Source organism: Monopterus albus, unplaced genomic scaffold (assembly GCF_001952655.1).
Source record: "Monopterus albus unplaced genomic scaffold, M_albus_1.0 scaffold23.1, whole genome shotgun sequence".
NCBI classification, from domain to species: Eukaryota; Metazoa; Chordata; class Actinopteri; order Synbranchiformes; family Synbranchidae; genus Monopterus; species Monopterus albus.
Genome location: NW_018127903.1, coordinates 2,650,937 through 2,671,400, shown reverse-complemented (window position 1 = coordinate 2,671,400; position 20,464 = coordinate 2,650,937). Strand labels below are relative to the sequence as shown.

The 20,464-nt window shown below is 40.3% G+C and overlaps 2 protein-coding genes and 1 pseudogene across 2 annotated transcripts in view; all 3 read left to right on the top strand.

The window, feature by feature from the left end:
- Positions 1–2,262, top strand: part of LOC109956861 (arrestin domain-containing protein 3) — a 24,209-nt gene extending 21,947 nt beyond the window's left edge. Inside the window, exons 3-5 of the mRNA XM_020594278.1 lie at positions 141–237; positions 570–826; positions 1,504–2,262. Of these exons, the coding sequence (XP_020449934.1) occupies positions 141–237; positions 570–826; positions 1,504–1,767 (618 nt within the window). The 3' untranslated portion in view covers positions 1,768–2,262. The remainder of the gene's footprint in view (positions 1–140; positions 238–569; positions 827–1,503) is intronic.
- Positions 2,263–3,190: 928 nt separating this feature from the next.
- Positions 3,191–7,264, top strand: LOC109957033 (arrestin domain-containing protein 3-like; annotated as a pseudogene).
- A 1,146-nt stretch (positions 7,265–8,410) lies between these two features.
- On the top strand, positions 8,411–11,800 carry LOC109956980 (arrestin domain-containing protein 3-like). Its single transcript, XM_020594509.1, has 7 exons — positions 8,411–8,796; positions 8,920–8,980; positions 9,100–9,271; positions 9,455–9,542; positions 9,633–9,889; positions 10,461–11,082; positions 11,491–11,800. The coding sequence occupies exons 1-6, from the start codon at positions 8,538–8,540 to the stop codon at positions 10,587–10,589; spliced, it is 966 nt and encodes a 321-aa protein (XP_020450165.1). The 5' UTR covers positions 8,411–8,537; the 3' UTR covers positions 10,590–11,082; positions 11,491–11,800.
- The last annotated feature ends 8,664 nt before the right edge of the window (positions 11,801–20,464 follow it).

Sequence of the window (20,464 nt, the reverse complement as noted above, 5' to 3'; positions counted from 1 at the left end):
CTGAATTGGCTTAATTAGCACAGCTGTTGTTGTGTTGACACCAGATACTTGAGACCCCATAATAAAAGCTAATATGTTTTTTGTTGTTGTTTTTTTCATTGTTTACATGTACTGATTTAATCAATCTGGTCTTTTTTCAGACACCGCAACATGAGTCCAAGGATAAGAAAATGCACGTTTTCAGCTCAGGAACAGTAGCCATGGATGTGAATCTTGAAAAAACAGGTTTCATCCAAGGTCAGAACCCTCAAAGGGTTATTGACATTTCTAATTATCATTACAGGGGTTGTTTTACCACTTCTTGTCTGGTTTGTGTCTTCCTTTGTTGATGTCTTTCTGGTTGCTGGAGACATGCACGTGGTGTAGTTGATGAATAAGTTTGGTTCTCCTGTTATAGCGCTTTGTTTCGGTGCTGTTATTTGTCCTGCAGCTGTTTTTTCCCCCCTCTGGGCTGGTTTTGGTTTGATTTGTTACTTTTAGGATGACTTTTCTCAGGCTGCTTCATTTTGGGGGCCTAGTAGGACTTTTGACTTTAACATCAGTGTCTGTTTGTCATCTCTTTGACACAGGCGAAGGATTAAAGGTTGTGGCCTACATTCAGAACAACTCGTCTCGTGAGATCAAGCCCAAGTACTGTGTATACAGAAAGCACAGCTTCTTTGCAAAAGGAAAGAGAAAAGTCAGTACTAATGACCTCTGTAAAGAAGTGGGAGAGCCCATCCCTCCTTCTTCAAATGCAAACGTCACAAAGGTCATCACCATCCCCCCTGATATGGAGCCCTCTATCCTCAACTGCAACATTATCAAAGTGGAGTACAGACTCAGGGTAAGCAGCTGGACACTGGCAACAGCTATGTGAGACTGTGCACGTCAAGTAGCATGTCTCCTGAACAAGCATTTACTGACAATTGTAGGGACCTATTAATAAGTAGCGCCGCTCACCTGTTGTTATAAGTATTTAATCTCCATATTAGGCTGCAGCAAAATTGAAAATAAAAAATGAAGGGATACTGGGCATTGTTCTGTCTGCATTATTGTCTTATAGCTCCCTACACACTGAACACATGCTTACATAGCATAGGGTTACATAGGCTTTCAGTTGTACCTTTATCATGTCTAAAATCTAATATCCTGGGGAACTGAATGGTACTGAACCCAGCCCTCTCTCACTGTTCATCGAGTTTGCTGAAAGTGTCAGTTATGCACATAGCATGTAAATAATAGTGGCCGCGTAAATTCATAGGTTTATCTTTTAGAGAAAAGACTTCAAATTTTCCATGTAATATATTGTATTTTTAAACACATTATATTCTCAGTCCAAACCCAGCATAACCTTATGTTTGAGAGAGAAGTTGGTCTGTCGAAGATTGACTGAAAAGTACTTGCACTAACCTAGTCCCATTGTTACAAATTAAAGATGTTTCCTAATATGTATACTCAATTTTTTCTGGAAATATAAATCAAAAAAAGATGCAACAATATAACATTAACTGTTTTCCACAGGTCTACCTTGATGTCAAATATTCTTCAGACCCAGAGGTCAAATTCCACATAGTGATCCTGCCAGCCTCTCAGGTTGCCGCTATGGCACCACCACCTGATGCTTCTGGCTTTGGATTTGAACCATTTGGGAATCCAGGCCCACTACCAGCTTGGGGCACTGTACCGTCACAGCCACCAGCGGCACCCCAAGCTTTTGATCCACCTCCTGCCTATGGAGCATATAATATGTACCCTCCTTTGACAGATTTTGATACTAAATATTAGTTACAGGGCTGTGAAGAGAGTTGGATGCTTCAAGGAAAGGAAATGAGAAAAGGGAGTTATAGTGACTGCATTTATCAAATTGACTTATAGGACTGTATGTCACTGTCATTAATGCTACATTTTGTCAGGATGAGGGTGGCTCCCTGAAAGTCGACTAGTCAAATCATTAGTCGAGAGACCTCTCAGTCAACTGAGACTTTTCTAGCCAAACCTTTGTGTTTATTTTATTTTATATTTTGTCAGCCAGTGTGCATTACAATACAAGGTAGCCCCAGTTCTCATCATTTTGTCATCTTCTTCCCCCGGTGGTCGGGGGGGACCTACTTTGATCAAGGTGTATAAGCAAATTGCTGCCCAGAGTGAGGACAAAACGACAACAAAACACACTAGGATAAGACATATAAAGGTGACATTTATACTTTATTAGAAATGTTTATGTCCTTAAGGGGTGTGTTCAATAAAGAAACCCAGGACATTACTTTTTCTTGTGACTGCATATACACACACATACATACATACATATATCTCTATATATCCAGTATATACTGTATGTGCTGAGATGACGTTTCTTGTGATTTGGCACTATACAACTAAAATTGAATTGAATAATATGTAAATGTTTCTCTTATGTTCTCATCACTGGCTACTGCCAGTTCACTTACTGTATGTTACTAAGAAATAAGGGAAGATAAGAAACGTTTGGTTTTGTTTGCATTTATATTACCAGTGATTTAAAAATTTGCACCACAGTCCTGCTTTAGCTCTAAAAATATTGCCCACATACTGCACCTTAATATGAATTAAGGTCGGTCTACTTAATTTATTATGCCAACTTTAACATGCTAAAATTGTCTGGTACAAAATCAGAAGTAGGAAATCGGTGAGACATCAAAACTAATTGCAGGGCAATTTCAGGACTTACTATCAGCCTGCAAAATCAGAGACAGACTGAAGTTGTCCCTTTGTGGGGTTTGTCCAAAAAACAAGAAATTTTCCTATCTAGCATTAGTTCTCTCCAGGTATCCAGACAGTTTTGGTTTCATTTTATGAGATTTAAGATACAGTATGTGGCAGTGGTATTTATGCTGCTACCCGAATGAAAGTGGGATTTCATGTGATGCTCAAAATATTGAAAATAATATTTCTTCTAGTCATTTACTATATATCATTTCTGAATATTCTAGTTCTTAGCTATTGCATTTTTATTGTTTAACTATGCCATGACCTTCTCTGGACTGACTGCCATTATATAAAATAACACATACAATATGCAAGCCTGCAGTAAATGGCAATTTGTTTAATGTGATTGAAAAATAGGTCATGTGACACACTGAGCAGCATGTGTTATAAAACCAGAATAAAAGGTGATACTTTTCACCCACTGAAGTGGCATGCTCCTTCTCAACAGCACTGTGTACATTGCTTTGAGTATTGCCATCCAGTTGCAAATTTAAACTACAATTGTGTTTAAATTTTTAGTAAACTGGTATACATTGATGAATGCTTTTATCAGTCATTACACATGAGTGTGTGGCTCATGCCTGTAAGGTAGGCATACAAGAATAACAGGTTTGACAAGATTTGTGTGCTTGTGCTCTGATATAAACAGTGGTGAGCAGCTGTGCATGGTTTAAAGGGCCTGAGTTTCTTATTGGTTTCACCGGAGATTTTAATTTTCTACTCAAGTTTTTTCTGTGGAAATGACAATCAAGAAATTTTTAATTGAATATGATGCCATCAATAGCAAAAACACCTTCACAAATGGAGATACCATGAACGGACGAATCATTGTGGAGGTTTCTAAACAAACAAAAGTCCAGTCGCTTATTTTTACAGCAACAGGAAAAGCTCGGGTTTGCTGGCATGAACATTATGGGGAAAATCACCACCATGTTTACTGGGCCGATGAGAAATATTATGAGGTCAAACATCATATCTTGAGAGAAACAAGACAAGATGGTAAGGTATTAAGGCAATAATTGATATGCAATACAATCTACCCACTAATCTATGCACTAAACTGTATGATAATATGTCTGGTAGTAGAGTTTAAAGATAATATGCTTAAGACATATAATAACTATTTATTTTTCCCAGGCACTGAAGTTGTTGGTCAAGGAACACATGTATTTCCTTTCTCCTTCAGCATTCCTGACAGGTGCATATTTCTTACTTAATCTTTATTTTAGATTGATGTTTTCTTCTTTTCAAGTCATACAATTTTTTTATTGTTATATTTCACAGAAAAATCCCATCATCTTTCAAAGGCGCAGTAGGAAAAATTGTTCATAAAGTGAGGGCAGAGCTGAAACAATCACTAAAGTTGACAAAAAAGACCAAAGCCCACTTCACATTTGTGTCTAGAGCAGATATGACTATCCCTGTACTTACGGTAAGAAATCACACAGCTTTGAAAATGCAACAATGTAATCATGTAAAAAATGTTGTCTAAGCAACTATATGTGCCAAAGTTTAAGGTGAACTTAAACTGTTCTTTCAGGAAGCTCTGTATGGCCTCATGGATTATACTCTCAAACGTTTTGGCTCTGGAACTGTTTCGATGGATGTTTACACCAAGAAAATGGGATCAGGGACTGTTCTTTCAGGAACCTCAGTACGGCTGCAAGGATAAAACTGTCAAACTTTTTGGCTCTGGAACTGTTTCAATGGATGTTTACACCAAGAAAATGGGATACAAGCCAGGTACTAATCTACTGTGGTACGGGTAATCCTGCACCTGGTGGTTTGTGTTTCACTGCCTTTCTTTGTTCACTAACTGGACACACCTTCATTCACACACATTTATTTTGAAGAGCAAGTACAGAAGAGTTTTTGCTGCTCACTATGTTTCATCAGAGAAACATCAATTGCAAACTCTTTACAATTACAACCTCCTTACTGCTCCCATCAGGAAACCATGAATATTACAGATTTAATGTCATGAAACTGTATTTTACAGTGTGGTGTTAATTATTTATAACATGTTTTAGCTGCTTTGATAAGACTGTTTTAACTTTTGCTCTGACATTTCCTATAGCCGATACTGGATTTTTGAGAGTGATACCAAGATCTGGGAGTTATCTGATCTGGGATGTTATAACTGCTTGATAGTAATTTAAACATATGCAAGCTATTTTTGTCCTTTAAATTGTTTTTTAATTTTGAGATTTTGAGAAGATGTAAGAAAATATATTACTCTAAAAGTGTTTTTAAATGACCTCAAAGCTAGTTTGGCAGTGAACTCACGCTCACTAAGACCTGCAGCATCATTCTGTCACTGCAGGGTGGTTACACACTAAGCAAAACTCAAACTCAAACACTGCCTCGCAAAACCGGTCTTGAGTTACTTTTTGAATGTCTGTTTTTGTCTTTAGTAATAGTTGGCTGTTGATTGAGTTACCTTGGCCACAGGTCGATCTGATGTGCATTACACAATAGCTCTCCCTTTGCATACAGAATATTGCCAACTATAAAGATGTGATTCTACTCTTTGGAAAGTAACTAGCTTTCTTTGCTCCATTTTACAGGGGAACAGCTCCATGTCATACTTAAAATCAGCAACAACTCAACTCGTTCAGTGAAGCCCAAATTCATACTGTACGAGAAGAGAAGTTTCTTTGCCCAGGGTCACAGGAAACTTTTGACAAATGAGATCCTTAAGGAGAAGATTGAGGCAGTTGCCTCCTCTGGCAAAGTGACTGTGACCAAGGTGATCACCATCCCCAGAGAACTACCTCCCTCCATCTTGAACTGCTCCATCATCAGGCTGGAGTACAGGCTGAAGGTAAACTGCATGACACTGTGGTCGGTAGATTGCAGGAAGTAATCCTGATTAACGTTTTGTGTGGTTAGGACTTGAATGTTTACTTTTAATTAGCAGTTTTATTTTATGCTTCTTATTTCAATTAGTGGTGATATAAAGATAAAATACAGACATTGTAAACAAATCCTTTTTTTTTTGTAATTTGCTATGCCATGATATAACATATGCAAAAGGGCAAAGGGAGGATTTTCCTAATTGAGTGTTTAAAAAATGACCTAGCAAATACTGAAAGAGCCTCAAATTCCTTAATTAAAGGCAGCTCACACACAAATATTAGCAACAGAGAAAACTGTTAGCACAAAAGACCTATGGTAAACCAGAGGGGACCTCTAGTGACCAAACAAAGAAAAAGGAAATCTAAGGCCCACTGACTTCAGCTAGACTGATACAAAAACCTTTTCCATTTATTACTGTCAACATTTATCAGGAGATTTTAAGAAAAAATAATAAGAAAAACACCACTGTGGGTTTTTTCACAGGTCCATCTGGATATCAAATGTGCTTCAGACCCCAAGATCAAACTCCCTATAGTTGTCTTACCTGACCTACCAAATCCACCCACTTCCACTGGCTTAGGATTTGAAGCATTTGGGAACCCATTACAACCGACCTGGAGCATCACACCACAACAAGCAGCATTCCAACCTGTGAATCCCCCACCTCCATATGAAGCGTATTCACTGTATCCCTCCTTTCCTGATTCTGGCAAACATAGGACTGCACTGTAAATACTTTCCTTAAAGGTGCATTAACTGAGATTTTACACGTTGTCTGATGAACGAAGAAAAAATGGGAGAGAATGTTGTTTTTTTTAGCTACACTTCAATGACAGTTTGTTAATCCAGCTTCTCTTCTCTATGCTGTCAAAATGCAGTCTGTAAATGTGCCCTGCCTGCCACTTACTGTATAGCAAAGGTTATAAGAAGTGTTTTTCAAAGTGAGTAGTTGAACAGCCAGCCATGAGGGATGTCTCGTCAGACTGTCTTTGAAACAATGGCTGTCAAACAGAAGAGCCTGCTTTCTTTTGCACACTGTTACAAAAAAGTGCCAAAACTGGGGTTAACATTGATTTGGCTTTTTATGATGGAGAGTGTTAAAAGCAACTAGAGGACTGAATTACCCACAGTGCAACAGGGGGACTTGGAGACTGATTAGGTGGTAGCAGTGGTACTCCCCGGGACATGTACACAGAACTGTAAATGTGTAAAATCAGCTGTATGTTGGATTTTTAATGCTAAACATGATGCTTTAAGCACTACATCACAGCTGCTTCCTGGCAGTAAGAGATACAAGGCTAAGATAAGAAATTACTACTATTGCATAAGTGTTGTATATATGTAATGTTTATGAAAAAGTATATTGTAGTATATAACTGTCATCTTTGTGTGAGGACAGATAGTTCTTAAACTCCTTATAGTTTGTTTAGTTTATTGGAAGGCTAAAGTTTGATCTAATATGTCTTTTGTTGGGCTGAGACAGAATGCTGGACAGCAATGTGTTAACAATGTGCTTTTATATCTGTATTTTTACAGAGTAAAGCAAAAGCACATAAATCACAGTCCTTACTGAAGTGTGCTACAGTTGTACATAACTGAATACACTGTTTATGGAGCTAAAAGTGTTCAATATGAAATAAGTATGAACTACAATTAAAGAATAGTGTAAACTATATAAATGGACCAATACATTTAGAAAAAAATAAGATATTTCTGAAATGCTATTGCTTTTATTTTAAAAGCCTATTAATTTTTATTTTAATTAAAGTTTAGAAAACATTTTATTTTATAATAGATATTTTCTTAGAGACACTTTAATGTTACTTTGTAATGTCATATGCCCTCTGCGTCTCCTAGCGAGCTCTATAGCTGCTACCAATTAGATTCATTAGCTCCGGTTTCTCTCTGACAAACTGGCGACCTGACCAGGATGTACTGCCTCTTTGGCTGGGAGTGGCTCCAGTCCACCCAAACCCTCTCCAGCATAAGGAGTATAGATCATGGTGGATGGATGAGTTTGTTCCTGTTAGCAAAAGAAAACACAATGTCAAAGTAATTCTAGAACCTGATGCTGTAAATACACAAGGTACAAAGGCAAAGGCAATGTTGTTCTGTAGTTTTGACATTCTTTTCAATAGTATTCACCAGTGGTGAAAAGTAACTCAGTACATTTACTCATGTACTATATGTAAGTACAATTTTGAGGTATCTGTACTTTACTTGAGTATTTTCATTGTGTGTTAGTTCATACTTCAACTTCATTTTAGAGGAAAATATCATACTTTTTACACCACTACATTTATTTGATAACTTTAGTTACTTACTACTTATTTTTCAAAATCAGATTATGGTCATAAGACTTTAATGATCACTGATGGGAATTTCACAAGCTACCCAGCAATGATTCAAATGAAAAACATATAAGGTAGTGAAAACTAGCTTCCCATTTATGAGCTACAACATTAAATGTGATGTACACAATACTATTAGTACTTTTGGTATGTTTTGATGCTAATACTTTTGTAATTTTACTTTTTTTTTACATTTTGAAAGCAGGATTTAACTTCTAACAGAGTATTCTTACACTGTTTTATTGCTACTTTTATTTAAGTAAGGGATCTGAGTACTTCTTCCACCACTGGTATTCACTGAGGAACACCAAATACAGCACATTAACAAAATTTTGTCATAGTATGTGAGTACATCCGTAATGTCAGTGTCAATTTATTCAACCTAATTTAGTCTACTGGGCTGCTCGCTAGAGTCACCTATGTGAACGTGACACCTGCAGCTCTTCATCACGTGATTATGTGTGATACAGATACAGGTTCTGGAGAAATCGATCGCCACAGCGTGTATCATTGACCAAAGGCCCCACTTCAATATGGCCATAGGAGAATTGTCCTGATGTCTTCATTATACAGTCTTTGGGAATATTATCTGATGTAGTTATGACTGTAAAGCATTTCTTGGTGGAGTACAACAAGGTTAATGAACGAGGAACCTTCTTTCCTGGGGATATTCTCTCTGGAAAAGTGACGGTGGTGACCAGCAAGGAAATCAAAGTGCAGTGTCTTTTGGTCAAAGCCAAAGGAAAAGCTAAGGTGACGTGGTATGAACAAGAAGGACAAGCCGTGGTAGTTCAGAGCGACAAGAAGAAATATTTTTATTTTCAACATATTATTCTTCAGGACAAAAACAAAGGGGATGGTTAGTATGGTCTCTCTCTCGTGCCAAAAAATAGTTTAAAGCTTCAGACTTAATGAACATTTTATATTCTGTGTACAAATTGATGACTGTACATTTTACATAAAAATGTTTCTTTTTTATAAGGTTCCGAAATCATCCGCCCTGGGAGAAATGTGTATCCATTCACCTTTGTGATTCCCAATATGTGAGCATGCTAATTTAACCTAAACCTTTCAAATGGAATTCATATTTATCAGAAACACTCCTTTACCTGTTGGTAAAATACAATAATTTTCCTTATTTATCTGGATTATTTCCTCGCAGAGATATGCCTTCATCTTATGAGGGGAAATGGGGCAAGATTACATACAGTCTGCGAGCACAGCTAACTCGGTCAATATGGCTTGTTCACAAAACAAAGACCAAGTTCCCTTTCCTGACCAAGTCTGAGTTTCCTTTTGCCTCCAAATCAGAAATGATAATCATCGGACTTAAGGTTCGGAATTGCTTCAACCTTAAACTTTAATTAGTTTATTTGTTTACTTTCCATTTGCCACTTGTGTTCAGTTAAGTTTGTAATGATGCTTTAATGATCAACTATAAAACATTATAATAGGCAACTATGCAGCTAATGCCTTTTAAAGATTTAACTTCCTGACATCTTATGTTTATTTTGTAGGAACAACAGTGTGCGACCAGGATTTCATTTTATGGCCCTGGAAAGGTCACTATGAATGTTACCTCTGAAAAAATGGGAGTGAAACAAGGTAAACTGATTTCACAAAGACTTAATATTTTTTTTATTTTGAATGCCCTTAGCTGAAACATTACTGACATTTTCTCCTAAATATAAACAGGCGAGGCAATGGGAGTCTCTGTGGAAATACTCAACAACTCTGCACGCACGGTAGCACCCAAATTCTACCTGTGTGAGAAGCAGACCTTTGTTAACCAGACAAAGAGGATAGTTCACACAAATGACATCCTCTTCGGGACAGGAGACCCTGTTCCAGCTGAGACCAGTCAGACTGTCACCAAGGTTCTGAGTATCCCTCCATATCTCCCACCTACCTTCTTCAACTGCAGCCTGATGAAGAACGAATACATGCTCAAGGTACTTACAATGTGACTTATAATGGGATTAGTTCACTGTTAATAAATGTCTCCTTGGCTGACTTTGTTCTTGGATTATATCTTAACATAATATGAAGCAATGCGAATGTTCATATAGGTTCAGTTCAGTTGTACTTCATAAACTGATGAAAGTTGATGCAAAGTGAGAAACTACTCTAATGTTGACTTTAAGATGTCACTGATGATTAGCATTTTGAAAAAGACACTTTGCTTGGTTATAAATTGGTTGTAAAAGCATGTGTGTGTGATCTGCTGACAAGGATGAGGCTTGTGGGAAAAGTGTCATATAACAGCTCAACCTGTTCTGCGATACTATCAGCTCAAAAAGGTCTAGGTCAGCACTTTTCAGCAAACTCTGGTGTCATGAAAGAGACAGAGCAAAATAACCATACTGTACTATTTAAAGTGGAAAGATTTTGAGACATCTAAAATGTACCATATGGAATTAATGTGGAATTTATATAAAATGAAGTAATTAACATTATTGTGGGTCACCTATATTTAGTATAGATGATCCAACAGTATTAAAAGCTGCGTTTCTTTGATTACAGGTCACTCTTGATGGCACACTGGCCAGAGACCCAGAGATCAGACTTCCTCTGGTCATCCTGTCAGGTTCACCGAAACCACATCAACAAAAACCGAGGAGATCTATTTGGTTTAGACAGCTTCCTGGTTAAAAGGACGTGTTAGATCAAGAGATAGTGTTATGGATACTGTATGTATAAAGTGACAACACAGAATAACTTTCTTCAACATAGTATGTTGTTTCTTGTGGTAATTTAAACTACCTCAAGTGTTTGACAGTTTGTTAATTGAATATCCTGATGTCCACTAGATGGAGATATGAGTCACTAAGTAGCTTACCAGTAACAGTTGACTGGTTGTACTGTAGCGTGGGTGCTTAAATCCAAATACTCACAGCCTTAATTTAAGTTAAAAAACATTATGTAAAAGTACTCCAGGCCCTGCATTTAAAATCTTACTTAAATAAAAGTACATATGTCCCATCAACCCATTTATTAGTTATTTCCACTTATCCTTGACAGTCACAGGGGGACCCAGGTGGGAAGAGGCAGTATACATCTTCTATCACAGGGCTGACAAACAGAGATGCTCACATTCCCACTGACGGGGAATTTAGAGTCAAGTGCAAAAGAATTATCAGCTACAGTAAGTACTCATTTTTGTAAACTGGCTCCTATGAATGACATATCATCATTTATTACATCATTAGATTTTTTATATGAATGCAAATGAAAATGGCCACCAGTCAAAAAGGCTGTGCACCACTGTTCAATCTTGAACCATGCATTTGTAAGTAAACCTAAATCTACAGCACAAGCATAGAAGTTTAAATTAGCATCAAATAGAAAAGGTAAGGTAAAGAACAACTACTATATGAGAGGTCGTTCATCATCTCCTAACAATCATGACTACTGGGAATGAACATCACACAAACAAGGAACCAGTAAGAGCTGAGAATTAGAGGCCAGCGGGTTCTCACACTCCTCTTTGTCTACTGATTAATTTTGCAATGGAGGAAATTACTAAACAAAGGCACATTCATGAATCTAACAGGACATGTGTTGCCCAGCCAGCGGTTCTTAAGTGAAACCAGGCCCAGAGACTCAGAGATCCTTCCCTGTCCAGGAGGGGAAACGTGTTGAGAGTGAGCCGAGAATTTTACGGTTGGGATCCATCCTGGAAATATTAGATCTAGCTATCGTGACACGACATATACCCACCTACCCTGAGAGAGAGAGAAAGAGAGAGAGAGGTGTTTGGTTGTGACTCAACAAATTTGAAAGTGTGATTCAACGATGTTCTACCATCAGCATTAATAATATAAAAGCACAGAGTGACAAACAATGGCTTCAAATTCCACTTGTCTGGTGTGCATGTCATCTTCATCTGCACTGCTGTTGTGAGAATTGAAAAATTAAACTCATTTTTCACATGTGCTACAACTGACTTGTCATCATGTGTCACTTAAGTCAGCTGGAGAATGTATGAATATATAAGTGGAAACACACCAAATGTAATTCAATATCAAAAATGACTTAAAGAGCTTGTACTGTATGAATTACTATGTGTAGGCCTGGCTGTAATAACTAACAGCATAATTACTGTATTGGCAGAAGAAGACTGACAACCACCGACATAACTATGCAAATGTTGGGCAAATGAAAAATACAGGGTCTAAATGCTGCACGTTTGTATAAAACACAGCACAGATTAGTGAATCCATCCTCCTACAGCTGCATGAAGATATCTGCAAAGCAGCAGGCAGTGTGGCTCGTGTTATTCAGTGTGATTTTGTGTGATGCAGATCACAGTATGACAAACTCCTCTAATCCTTGAATCCTACACCTGCATGAAGACGTCTCCAGAGCTGCAGTTTGGTTCATTTTTGGCAGCAGTCCTGGTCTTGGCTGTGCTGTAGCAGAGCTTGCCTAGTAACCAGTCTGGCTCCATGTACAGTGTGCAGGCTGTCAGCCAGCCAGCTCCCTACACACACACACACACACATAAACACACACCATAGCCTTGCCTGATTTTGGAGTTGGAGAAGGGGTAGGGAGGTGTGGCCTCTGGCACCTCCCACCTCCGTAGCCAGAGCCAGCACCATGACAACCATGCAGGCCTGCCGGCGACTCCCTGTCTTCATCCGCCACAGTTGCCATGGTAACTCCCCACGGGGCTCCCACAGATCAGCGGGATGGGCGTCCAGTTGACTAACCCTCTCCCAGCTGGGGAGCGTCTGAGGGAGAGCAAGAGAGCTGAGTGAAGGGGAAAGGAAGGTGTGTATGTGTGTATGTGCAGGATGGCACAGCAGATCCTGAGGGGGAGAGAAAGAGAGAGTATACTAAGAGAGCAAGAGAGAGGAAGGGGAGGCACCTCAGAAGGAGACAGCTAGTCTGACATACTGAAGCTGCCTATCTCTGCCTACATTCAGCCTTGAGCTTGACAGTCTTATAGCAGAGTGGGCAGAAAGCAATGATGACAATATACAACAGATTGTTTAAGTTATCTCTTATATCAGTTGTACTCCCCTCTTGGGACAGCAGGCCCTCATTTAACTAATTGTTTACATGCTGATACACAAAGCAAATCAGAGTCCTCGCCCTTTCAGCTCACTCTAACCATCTGTCATAAAAATTCACTTACCAAAAAAGTGTTTTACTGAATTTTTTTTTTTTTTTTTTTACATTTTCCAATCATGTCAGGGACAAGTACCACTTTTTGGGTTTGGACTCAATGTAATCAGGCCACAGATGGCTCTGTCTGTAGTGCGGTTGGAGAAAGAAATGGCATCACTAGGTCCGTTGGCTGTAGAGTACTGAGGGCCTTTTTACTCTCTAATTGCTACAAGCTGGGTCCCCTTGAGAAAGGCCCAGAGACACACAGATTTGAAACAACAACAAAAAAAAAGCTGAACCTATTTTAAACCGGCCTAAATTCATTTAATCCTCAGATTCGTTTAACATTGTATTTCTCATTAATATTAAGTCTGGAAGATGCTGTCCATGCTTAATACCACACAATGAAAGAGGTGATTCACTTAAGTTCATCATAGTGAAGTTTTTATTTTGGAAAAGAACAGATAAACTTCCCATAGTAAACATTTTCTGATCTATTATAAGTGCAGAAAAGTTTTGATTTCTTCTTTTTAATATAAAATCCATAACATATTTTAAATGTATAAAAAAGTGACACAAGGCAATTCTGTCAGTGTTACAGAAGGCAAGGTGCCAAAACATTCTACACTAATTCAAATGATCTACAGTTGCTTTAATTTCTCTGTTTTACGTGCAATAATACTTCTATCCTAAAACTAGCCCTACATAAAGTGTGTGACTATACTGTGCGCCTGTTTTGGTAACCTTTGGAATTACAAATTGTTTTACTGTTTTAAAAAAATCCCTTGACACATGTTTTGATTACACAAAGGATAAAAAAAAAACAGTTTGATTTTATTTATGAAACTCCGAGAAGCAGCCTCCCCTGCATAGGTGGACATTGCATATCTTGCAGCCAAACACACTTTCATGTCGCAGTCCCTTGTTGGTGCAGTTCCTGCAGCGACGAGAGCGCTCCGACATGCGCTCCAGGCGGTGTCCGTACTCTATGGGTGAATCTGCATGCCTCTTGCGTGCTGCCCTCTCCATGCCCCTTGCCCCTTGGTAGTCTCCAATCAGCTGCTGTGCCAAGCGCACCCGGAAGTGGCGCTGGGTGAACTGCTTGCCATTGAAGCCTGCTGGCGGCGTGCCTCCTCTGCTCTCCCTCAAGATGATGTAGGCATTGACAATGCACAAATTAACATAGAACCACAGGAAGTAGCGCCACCACTTTTTACACGGCCTGCCAACCTGGTAGCATTCCCTCAGCTGGTCGCACAAGTCCACGCCCCTCATGTTCTCCTGGTACAACAGCAAGGGCAGAGGTCGAGGTACACCAAAAGACAAACCCGCGTTGTCCATGCTGTCACTCTCCCCCTCACCATCTGTCTCACGTTGCTGGCGGCCTGGACTGATACCCACGATCCCTGGAGCGGAATTAGTCGAGAGACAGCTAACCACCTTGACATCTCGTGTCACCGTAGCAACCAGGTTGCCATGCTGGCACTGGTAGAACTCACCCTGGGACAGCTTTCCAACATTACGTGGGCGGAGGACCTCTGGGTAACCTTTGCGTCCCGGTTGGGTGGGCCCGCACGCATAAAGTCCATTCCTCAGCAGCCTTTGGAGGAGGGGCACTGAGGTGAAGAAGCTGTCCATGAAGAGATGGTGGTACTGACCCTCAAGGCCACGCACTAGGGAGGTTACTACCCTGTAGCCCAGGCAGGCTGCTGCCTCGTCCTCACTGGGTTTGCCTACGTAGATCTTGGCACGGTGACAGTAGCCTGAGCGTGAGTCACACAGCATCCACACTGTCAGCCCCTTCCTCAGGGGCTTGGAGGGCATGTACTGAGTAGAAGAATAACGTCCCTTTGTGACAATGGCACACTTGTCTATGGTCAAACAGCGATTGGGCATGTATGCATCCCACATGGTGTTCTCCACCACATCAAGGAGAGGCCTGATTTTGAAGAGGCCATCATATCCACGCTCCCCACGCACAGGCTCTGACTCACGGTCACACAGCTGGAGATACTGGGTGAGTTTTTCAAAGCGTCGTGCTGTCATTGTTTTTTTAAAGCCTGCATTGCCTATGAAAATGTCACTGGCCCAATACATGCCGGTGTCTGGAAGCTGATTGATGCCCATAAGAATGTTCAGCCCTATGTAAGCTTTCATCTCTCTGACATCAGTGGGGTGCCAGTGAGGGTCTGACTTTCCGCTCCTTCTTTGCCGATAGAGGGCGTAATTGTTTGTTTGTTCTACCATGTGTTCAAAAAGAGAATCTGGGAAGAGTATCCGGAAATAGTCACGGGTGTCAGCATCGTCCCCCAATGACTGCTGAGGGCCGCTAACAGCAGAGAACGGCTCGATTGAAATTACCTGGTCAGGTTCACCCCAGAAGTCGGGAGAAGTGCAGTCCTCGTCCAAGTCATCTTCAAAGCTGAAAAAACTCCTGCGCTCCTCCTCCTCCAAATCGGAGAAATCAATATCCGAATCGTTTGAGGTCGTATCAGAGCAGTTAGTGGAGGTAGAGTAATAACAGTCCTCTGCGTACTCCTCCTCGTCGTGCATGATCCCATTACTGCCAGTGACCAGTATTATGTTGCAGCCTCCTCCTGCGATGAAGCTGGCCGCGTCTGCAGTCTCCACCGCGGCTGCTGTGCTCGTGAATCCATTCTCCCCCTCGCCGTCCTCCTCCTCCCGCACTTCGTCTTCCTCGTCCGAGTCTGGCTTTCTGTAAGGAATTTCAAACCACTTCACATCGGCTGAAAGATTAAGAGGAGAGTCTTGACTGTCGCACGCCGTGGTACTTTCTGTGTCCGCGCTAGTTTCCAAAATAGTAAAAAGCTCTCTCCTTTTTCTTGCCGTCGCCATGTCGGGGTATTCAAGTGCCCCTGCATGAGTCTTTTTATGTATATTTTTTCATGTGGAAAAATAATCATACAAACCGGTCATACGAAATGAACTGATGTGCACTTAAAGGCAGCCTCTTCCCAAAAACTTGCTGGTCGTGGACCTATGCGGCGTCTATAAGCTTGATTCTCATTGTTTCCGCTCCTGGTTTTTCTGGGCTTTGTAGCGCAGTGTGGCCGCAGACGTCAGAAGCTGCATGCATGTCCTGCTTTGTAGGGCGTTTTGCGACTGCAGCTGGTGGGGTTGCTTGTTCGCTAGGCTGGCAGATGGCCGCTTGCTGTTCTAATGCCCGCTGGCATTCACCATTATCAATAAGCCGGATACCCATCTCTGAGGCCGCGTAATATCTGAACATCTAAATCTGTCAATCAGCTTGTATAGCCAAACAGTTGGGAATGGATAGACTTTCATATAGCCACTATACATAGCTCAAATACCACAAATATGCCATTTTGACAAAATATCTGTTGCCTTAAAGTTTATTAAAGCTTTTTTAGATGTATCTATAAACAGGAAATGCGTAAAAACGCACACAACATGATTAAAAACAACAACAACAGTAACAACATTTCCACATCACCCAGAACTCCTTAGTTATCCGTTTGCTATACAGACTACACTGAACTCTGGCAGAGCAGCAGCTTATTCATTCATAAACATGCGTCTTCCCTCTGACAGGTTCCTACATGAATCTGAAGTCCTATAGGCTATTGTGGAATTAGGGACCTCCCTCGATTTTATGAATGTGGGCAGATACTTTTGTGTTTTACTCCAGGACTGAGGTGGAAGAGCTCTCCCTTATGGGGCTGATTGATCATTTTCAGCATATGCCCACAGACCTGCAATATTCAGCCCTTTCTCTATTAAACCTTATTTTTAGTTATTATTTTTGTGTGCAAATATTGACAACAAACATCTGTTAACTTGCCAGGCACCCTCAAAGCAACATATGTGTCAAATGTTTCCACTGTATCCATGTTTATCATCATCACTTCCTCTATGTTTGGTTATGCTGGAAAACAAACAACCCACTTCTTACTCCCTGCCTTTATTTTGGAGTCTTCTCCCTGGGGTGTAACGTCCTTGTGATAAGAAGGGGGAGCTCTAAATGGCCTTTGTGATATGTGATGAGTGGATTTTCTTCTACAAGTACTAGATTAGTATCCAGTTGCAACATTACTGTAACTACAATGTACTTTGTCTGTTGATTGACACAGTGTTATTAACCATACATAAACAGCATAGCACTTTCAATCCATTTTAATACAACAGATGGCAGAAAATGTAAAACAAGACCTTTTAAGTTTGACTTAAAACAAAACTCTGGTCATGGATTCCACGCTTGCTTGGGAGGAGACCAGTTAAATAATATCTTCTCATTTGGGGGGATGGGCTGCAGGAAGGGTCCTTTCCAAATTCTTTTAGCTGTGGCCTGAGTCTACATGGCTGGCTGAGCACTGGGTTGTTGCCCCTGGGCCCTGCAGCAGAGGAACGATTTATGCGTCCTTCCTCACTAGCTTATTGCACAGATTCTTGTTGTCTCAGTGGTATCATGTTGCCTCTGAGCTGCAGGCCGCACCACTGTTTCTATCTGCAGAGAAGGCATTGAAGCTGTACAAGCAGTCTACACTGGGAACCAGTATGTTGAGAAACACTGGAAAATAAGGGAGGCTGGGGACCTCTGATATCCAGCCCAAAAATAGAAGTAAGGGAAAAAAATGGCTCACTCCAGCGTTTCCAGGCCCCTGGAGCAGAGCACTGCAGCAGACCCCTCAGAGACTCCTGCGGTGGGGTGGAGAGACGCCGACCAATGGAGGCTCAGGCGTTCGGTGTGTGTGTATATATGTGTATGTGTGTCTGTGCGGCTAACTCCACAGCTCAGATCCTTTTCTCATGGATGAGTTCAGAGATGGTTTTCATTTTATGTGCGTGTTCGCATGCATCTGCCTGCATGTGAGCAAATGGTGCAACCACCGAAGCTCTTACTAAAGACAGACCAACCCTTCTATCTGTCATTTCCTGAGACAGTGTATGCAATGCATATGTGTGTGTGGGTGTCAGTAAGGAGCTTATTAATAGTGATGTCTTCTTCCACTGCCAGCATCACCCTTAGTTTACTGATGAGGTAAGAATTGAGAAAGCAAATTATAAGCAGTGTGAATGATGTGTTAGTAATTCTGTGACTCATTTAAAGAGAAGAGTAATTAAAATCTTTAACATAATTGTAAATAGCTGATTCAAAGTAAACTAATAAGATTTTTCAGAACAACTGTTTTGAACTGCAGTACCTCTCCAAGACATGTGTAACCATCTTTCTTTTTCTGCTGAACTGTACATTTAGAGAACCAAGTTACCTCACCAAATAAATAAGGACCCTGTGAAACACTCACCTGGTTACCTCCTCCCTTTATAACAGTGGCATACTGCCCTCTGGTGGTACTTGGAGAGAAGTAACTGCTTGCCTGCACTTGGGCAAATTTGGAGTAATAATAATACACAGTGGTTTATTATACTTGTGACTTTAATACCTTGGTAAATTTAATGATCAAAGTAAACAGTGAATGAAATCATCTACGCCTCAAAGCCTAGATAACATATTTTACTGTAAAGCAGATGCTGTAAAAATCTAGTGTACACAGACATTGGACAAGAGGCGGGGTACACCCTGGAAGGTCGCCAGTCTATCACAGAGCAGACAGGTAGACAAACAACAACACACACTCACACTCACTCCTACGGGCAAGTTTGAGTCACCAGTCAACCTAAGCTGCACGTCTTTGGACTGGGGGAGGAAGAGAACATGCAAACTCCGCATAGAAAGGCCCCAGGTCGCCCCAGGCTCAAACCTCGAACCTTCTTCCTGTGAAGCGACAGCGCTAACCACCGTTCCTCTGTGCCAACCCTCAAAAGCAGATCTGATTTGAATATTACTACTTGCTTATCAATAAAAGCAAACAACAAAATAATACCTATTCTTCGTTTAGAGAGGAAGGGATACTGCATGGTAGGCAACAGGTTGTGCTAGAGAGCATACAAATCTGTTCTAATTTTAACCACTAGATGGAGGCAGACGAAAGAATACAGAGGGAAAAGAAAGTCTTAATTATATGGAACATCATGTTATATGCGCTCATGCTTTGTGTAAAGGTTTTCTTACCAAAGCAGTGGATTACAAAGTTTTGCATCTCTGTGTTTCACACAGCAACCTAAGATCTGACTTGGCTCTTAGTGATCAAACCATGTGCTCCTCATTATGCCTGCTGTGCTGTGGCAGAACTGAGAGACCTGGTCAGTGAGGTCTTAGCTCAGGTCTTGGCACACTCACAGGGCCTCTGCTAGTTGTGGTCAAAGCAAAACTTACTCTCTACTAATTATTACAATTAATTAATCGCCTTCAGTCCTGTTGTTTCATATTCATTATAGGTTTTATCCATCCATCCATTTTCCTCTGCTTATCTGGAACTGGGTCGTGGGGGCAACAGTCTAAGCAGAGATATATAGGTTTTAATGGCAGCTATTTAAGGTACTGAGTTGAAATAGTTTTACAATGAAAACCAGTACCTGTCACATCTGGGAGAAGGTGAGGGAAGTCAGGTGAGTTTATGATTGTGAAGAATGCAAGTGTTCAAGGAAGTGTAATAATTCTGGGTTGAATAAAAGACCCAGTTTCTGAATGTTGAGCACAAACTGCTTTAACACACGAATCTATCACTGAATGGATGTACAATTAAACTGTCATTATCACAGTTAGCACACCTGTGTTTGATTCAGATGCTGATATGCCACCTTGGAAGCAGCTGCTCATCCTTTTGCCCTGCAGGAAAATGAGGCTGCAAACAAATCTGCTGAGAGAGAGAGAGAGAAGTTATGATAAACAGTATGCAGATAGAGATTCTACATGGCTGGTATTCACAGAAAGGTATTAAAACTCTTGTCAAACCTTGTCTAGGTTCAGTTCCTCTGTGATTATGAGCAACTTAGTACAGTAGATTTCCAATTTTAAAGATCTGGTCATTATTGTTACATAGTTCATCTGTGATTATGAGCAACTCAGTACAGTAGATTTCCAGTTTTAAAGATCTGGTCATTATTGTTACAAAGGTTGTTTAAACTGCTTGCATTCAGAAAAGTAACATACAATTTGTAGATGTATGTCTTCACTGATGTTGCTTTCTGTTACTGATAGTTCAAAATCTAGCTTGAAAACCTTTATTTTGATTGAGAAACTGAGCTGTTGAAAGAGTTGTGCGATCGCTTTAATGCTTGCCTTTGTCTGTGCATTAATAAGGACATGACACTGTCCTTTAATAGTTACTTATCTTATCAGTGGGACATAAAATCCAGGGTCTACAAACTCCACTGAGGGGAAACTGTTCATTTCAAACTTCACAACATATAATTATTGGTTAGGGTTATTAATTATAATTGTCTTTTACAAAATGTCTCTCTGTACAAGAAACCTGTTAAGTTTGAAGATGTACTAGGGTACCTAGGGATTCCCATTTTGCTATCTACCT

Bases quoted from the DNA above. Each gene is read 5' to 3' on its own strand.
- LOC109956980 (XM_020594509.1), top strand. From the start codon at position 8,538: ATGACTGTAAAGCATTTCTTGGTGGAGTACAACAAGGTTAATGAACGA. The intron at 9,543-9,632 runs GTAAACTGATTT...AAATATAAACAG, and splicing joins AAAAATGGGAGTGAAACAAG to GCGAGGCAATGGGAGTCTCT. The intron at 9,890-10,460 runs GTACTTACAATG...CTTTGATTACAG, and splicing joins AGAACGAATACATGCTCAAG to GTCACTCTTGATGGCACACT.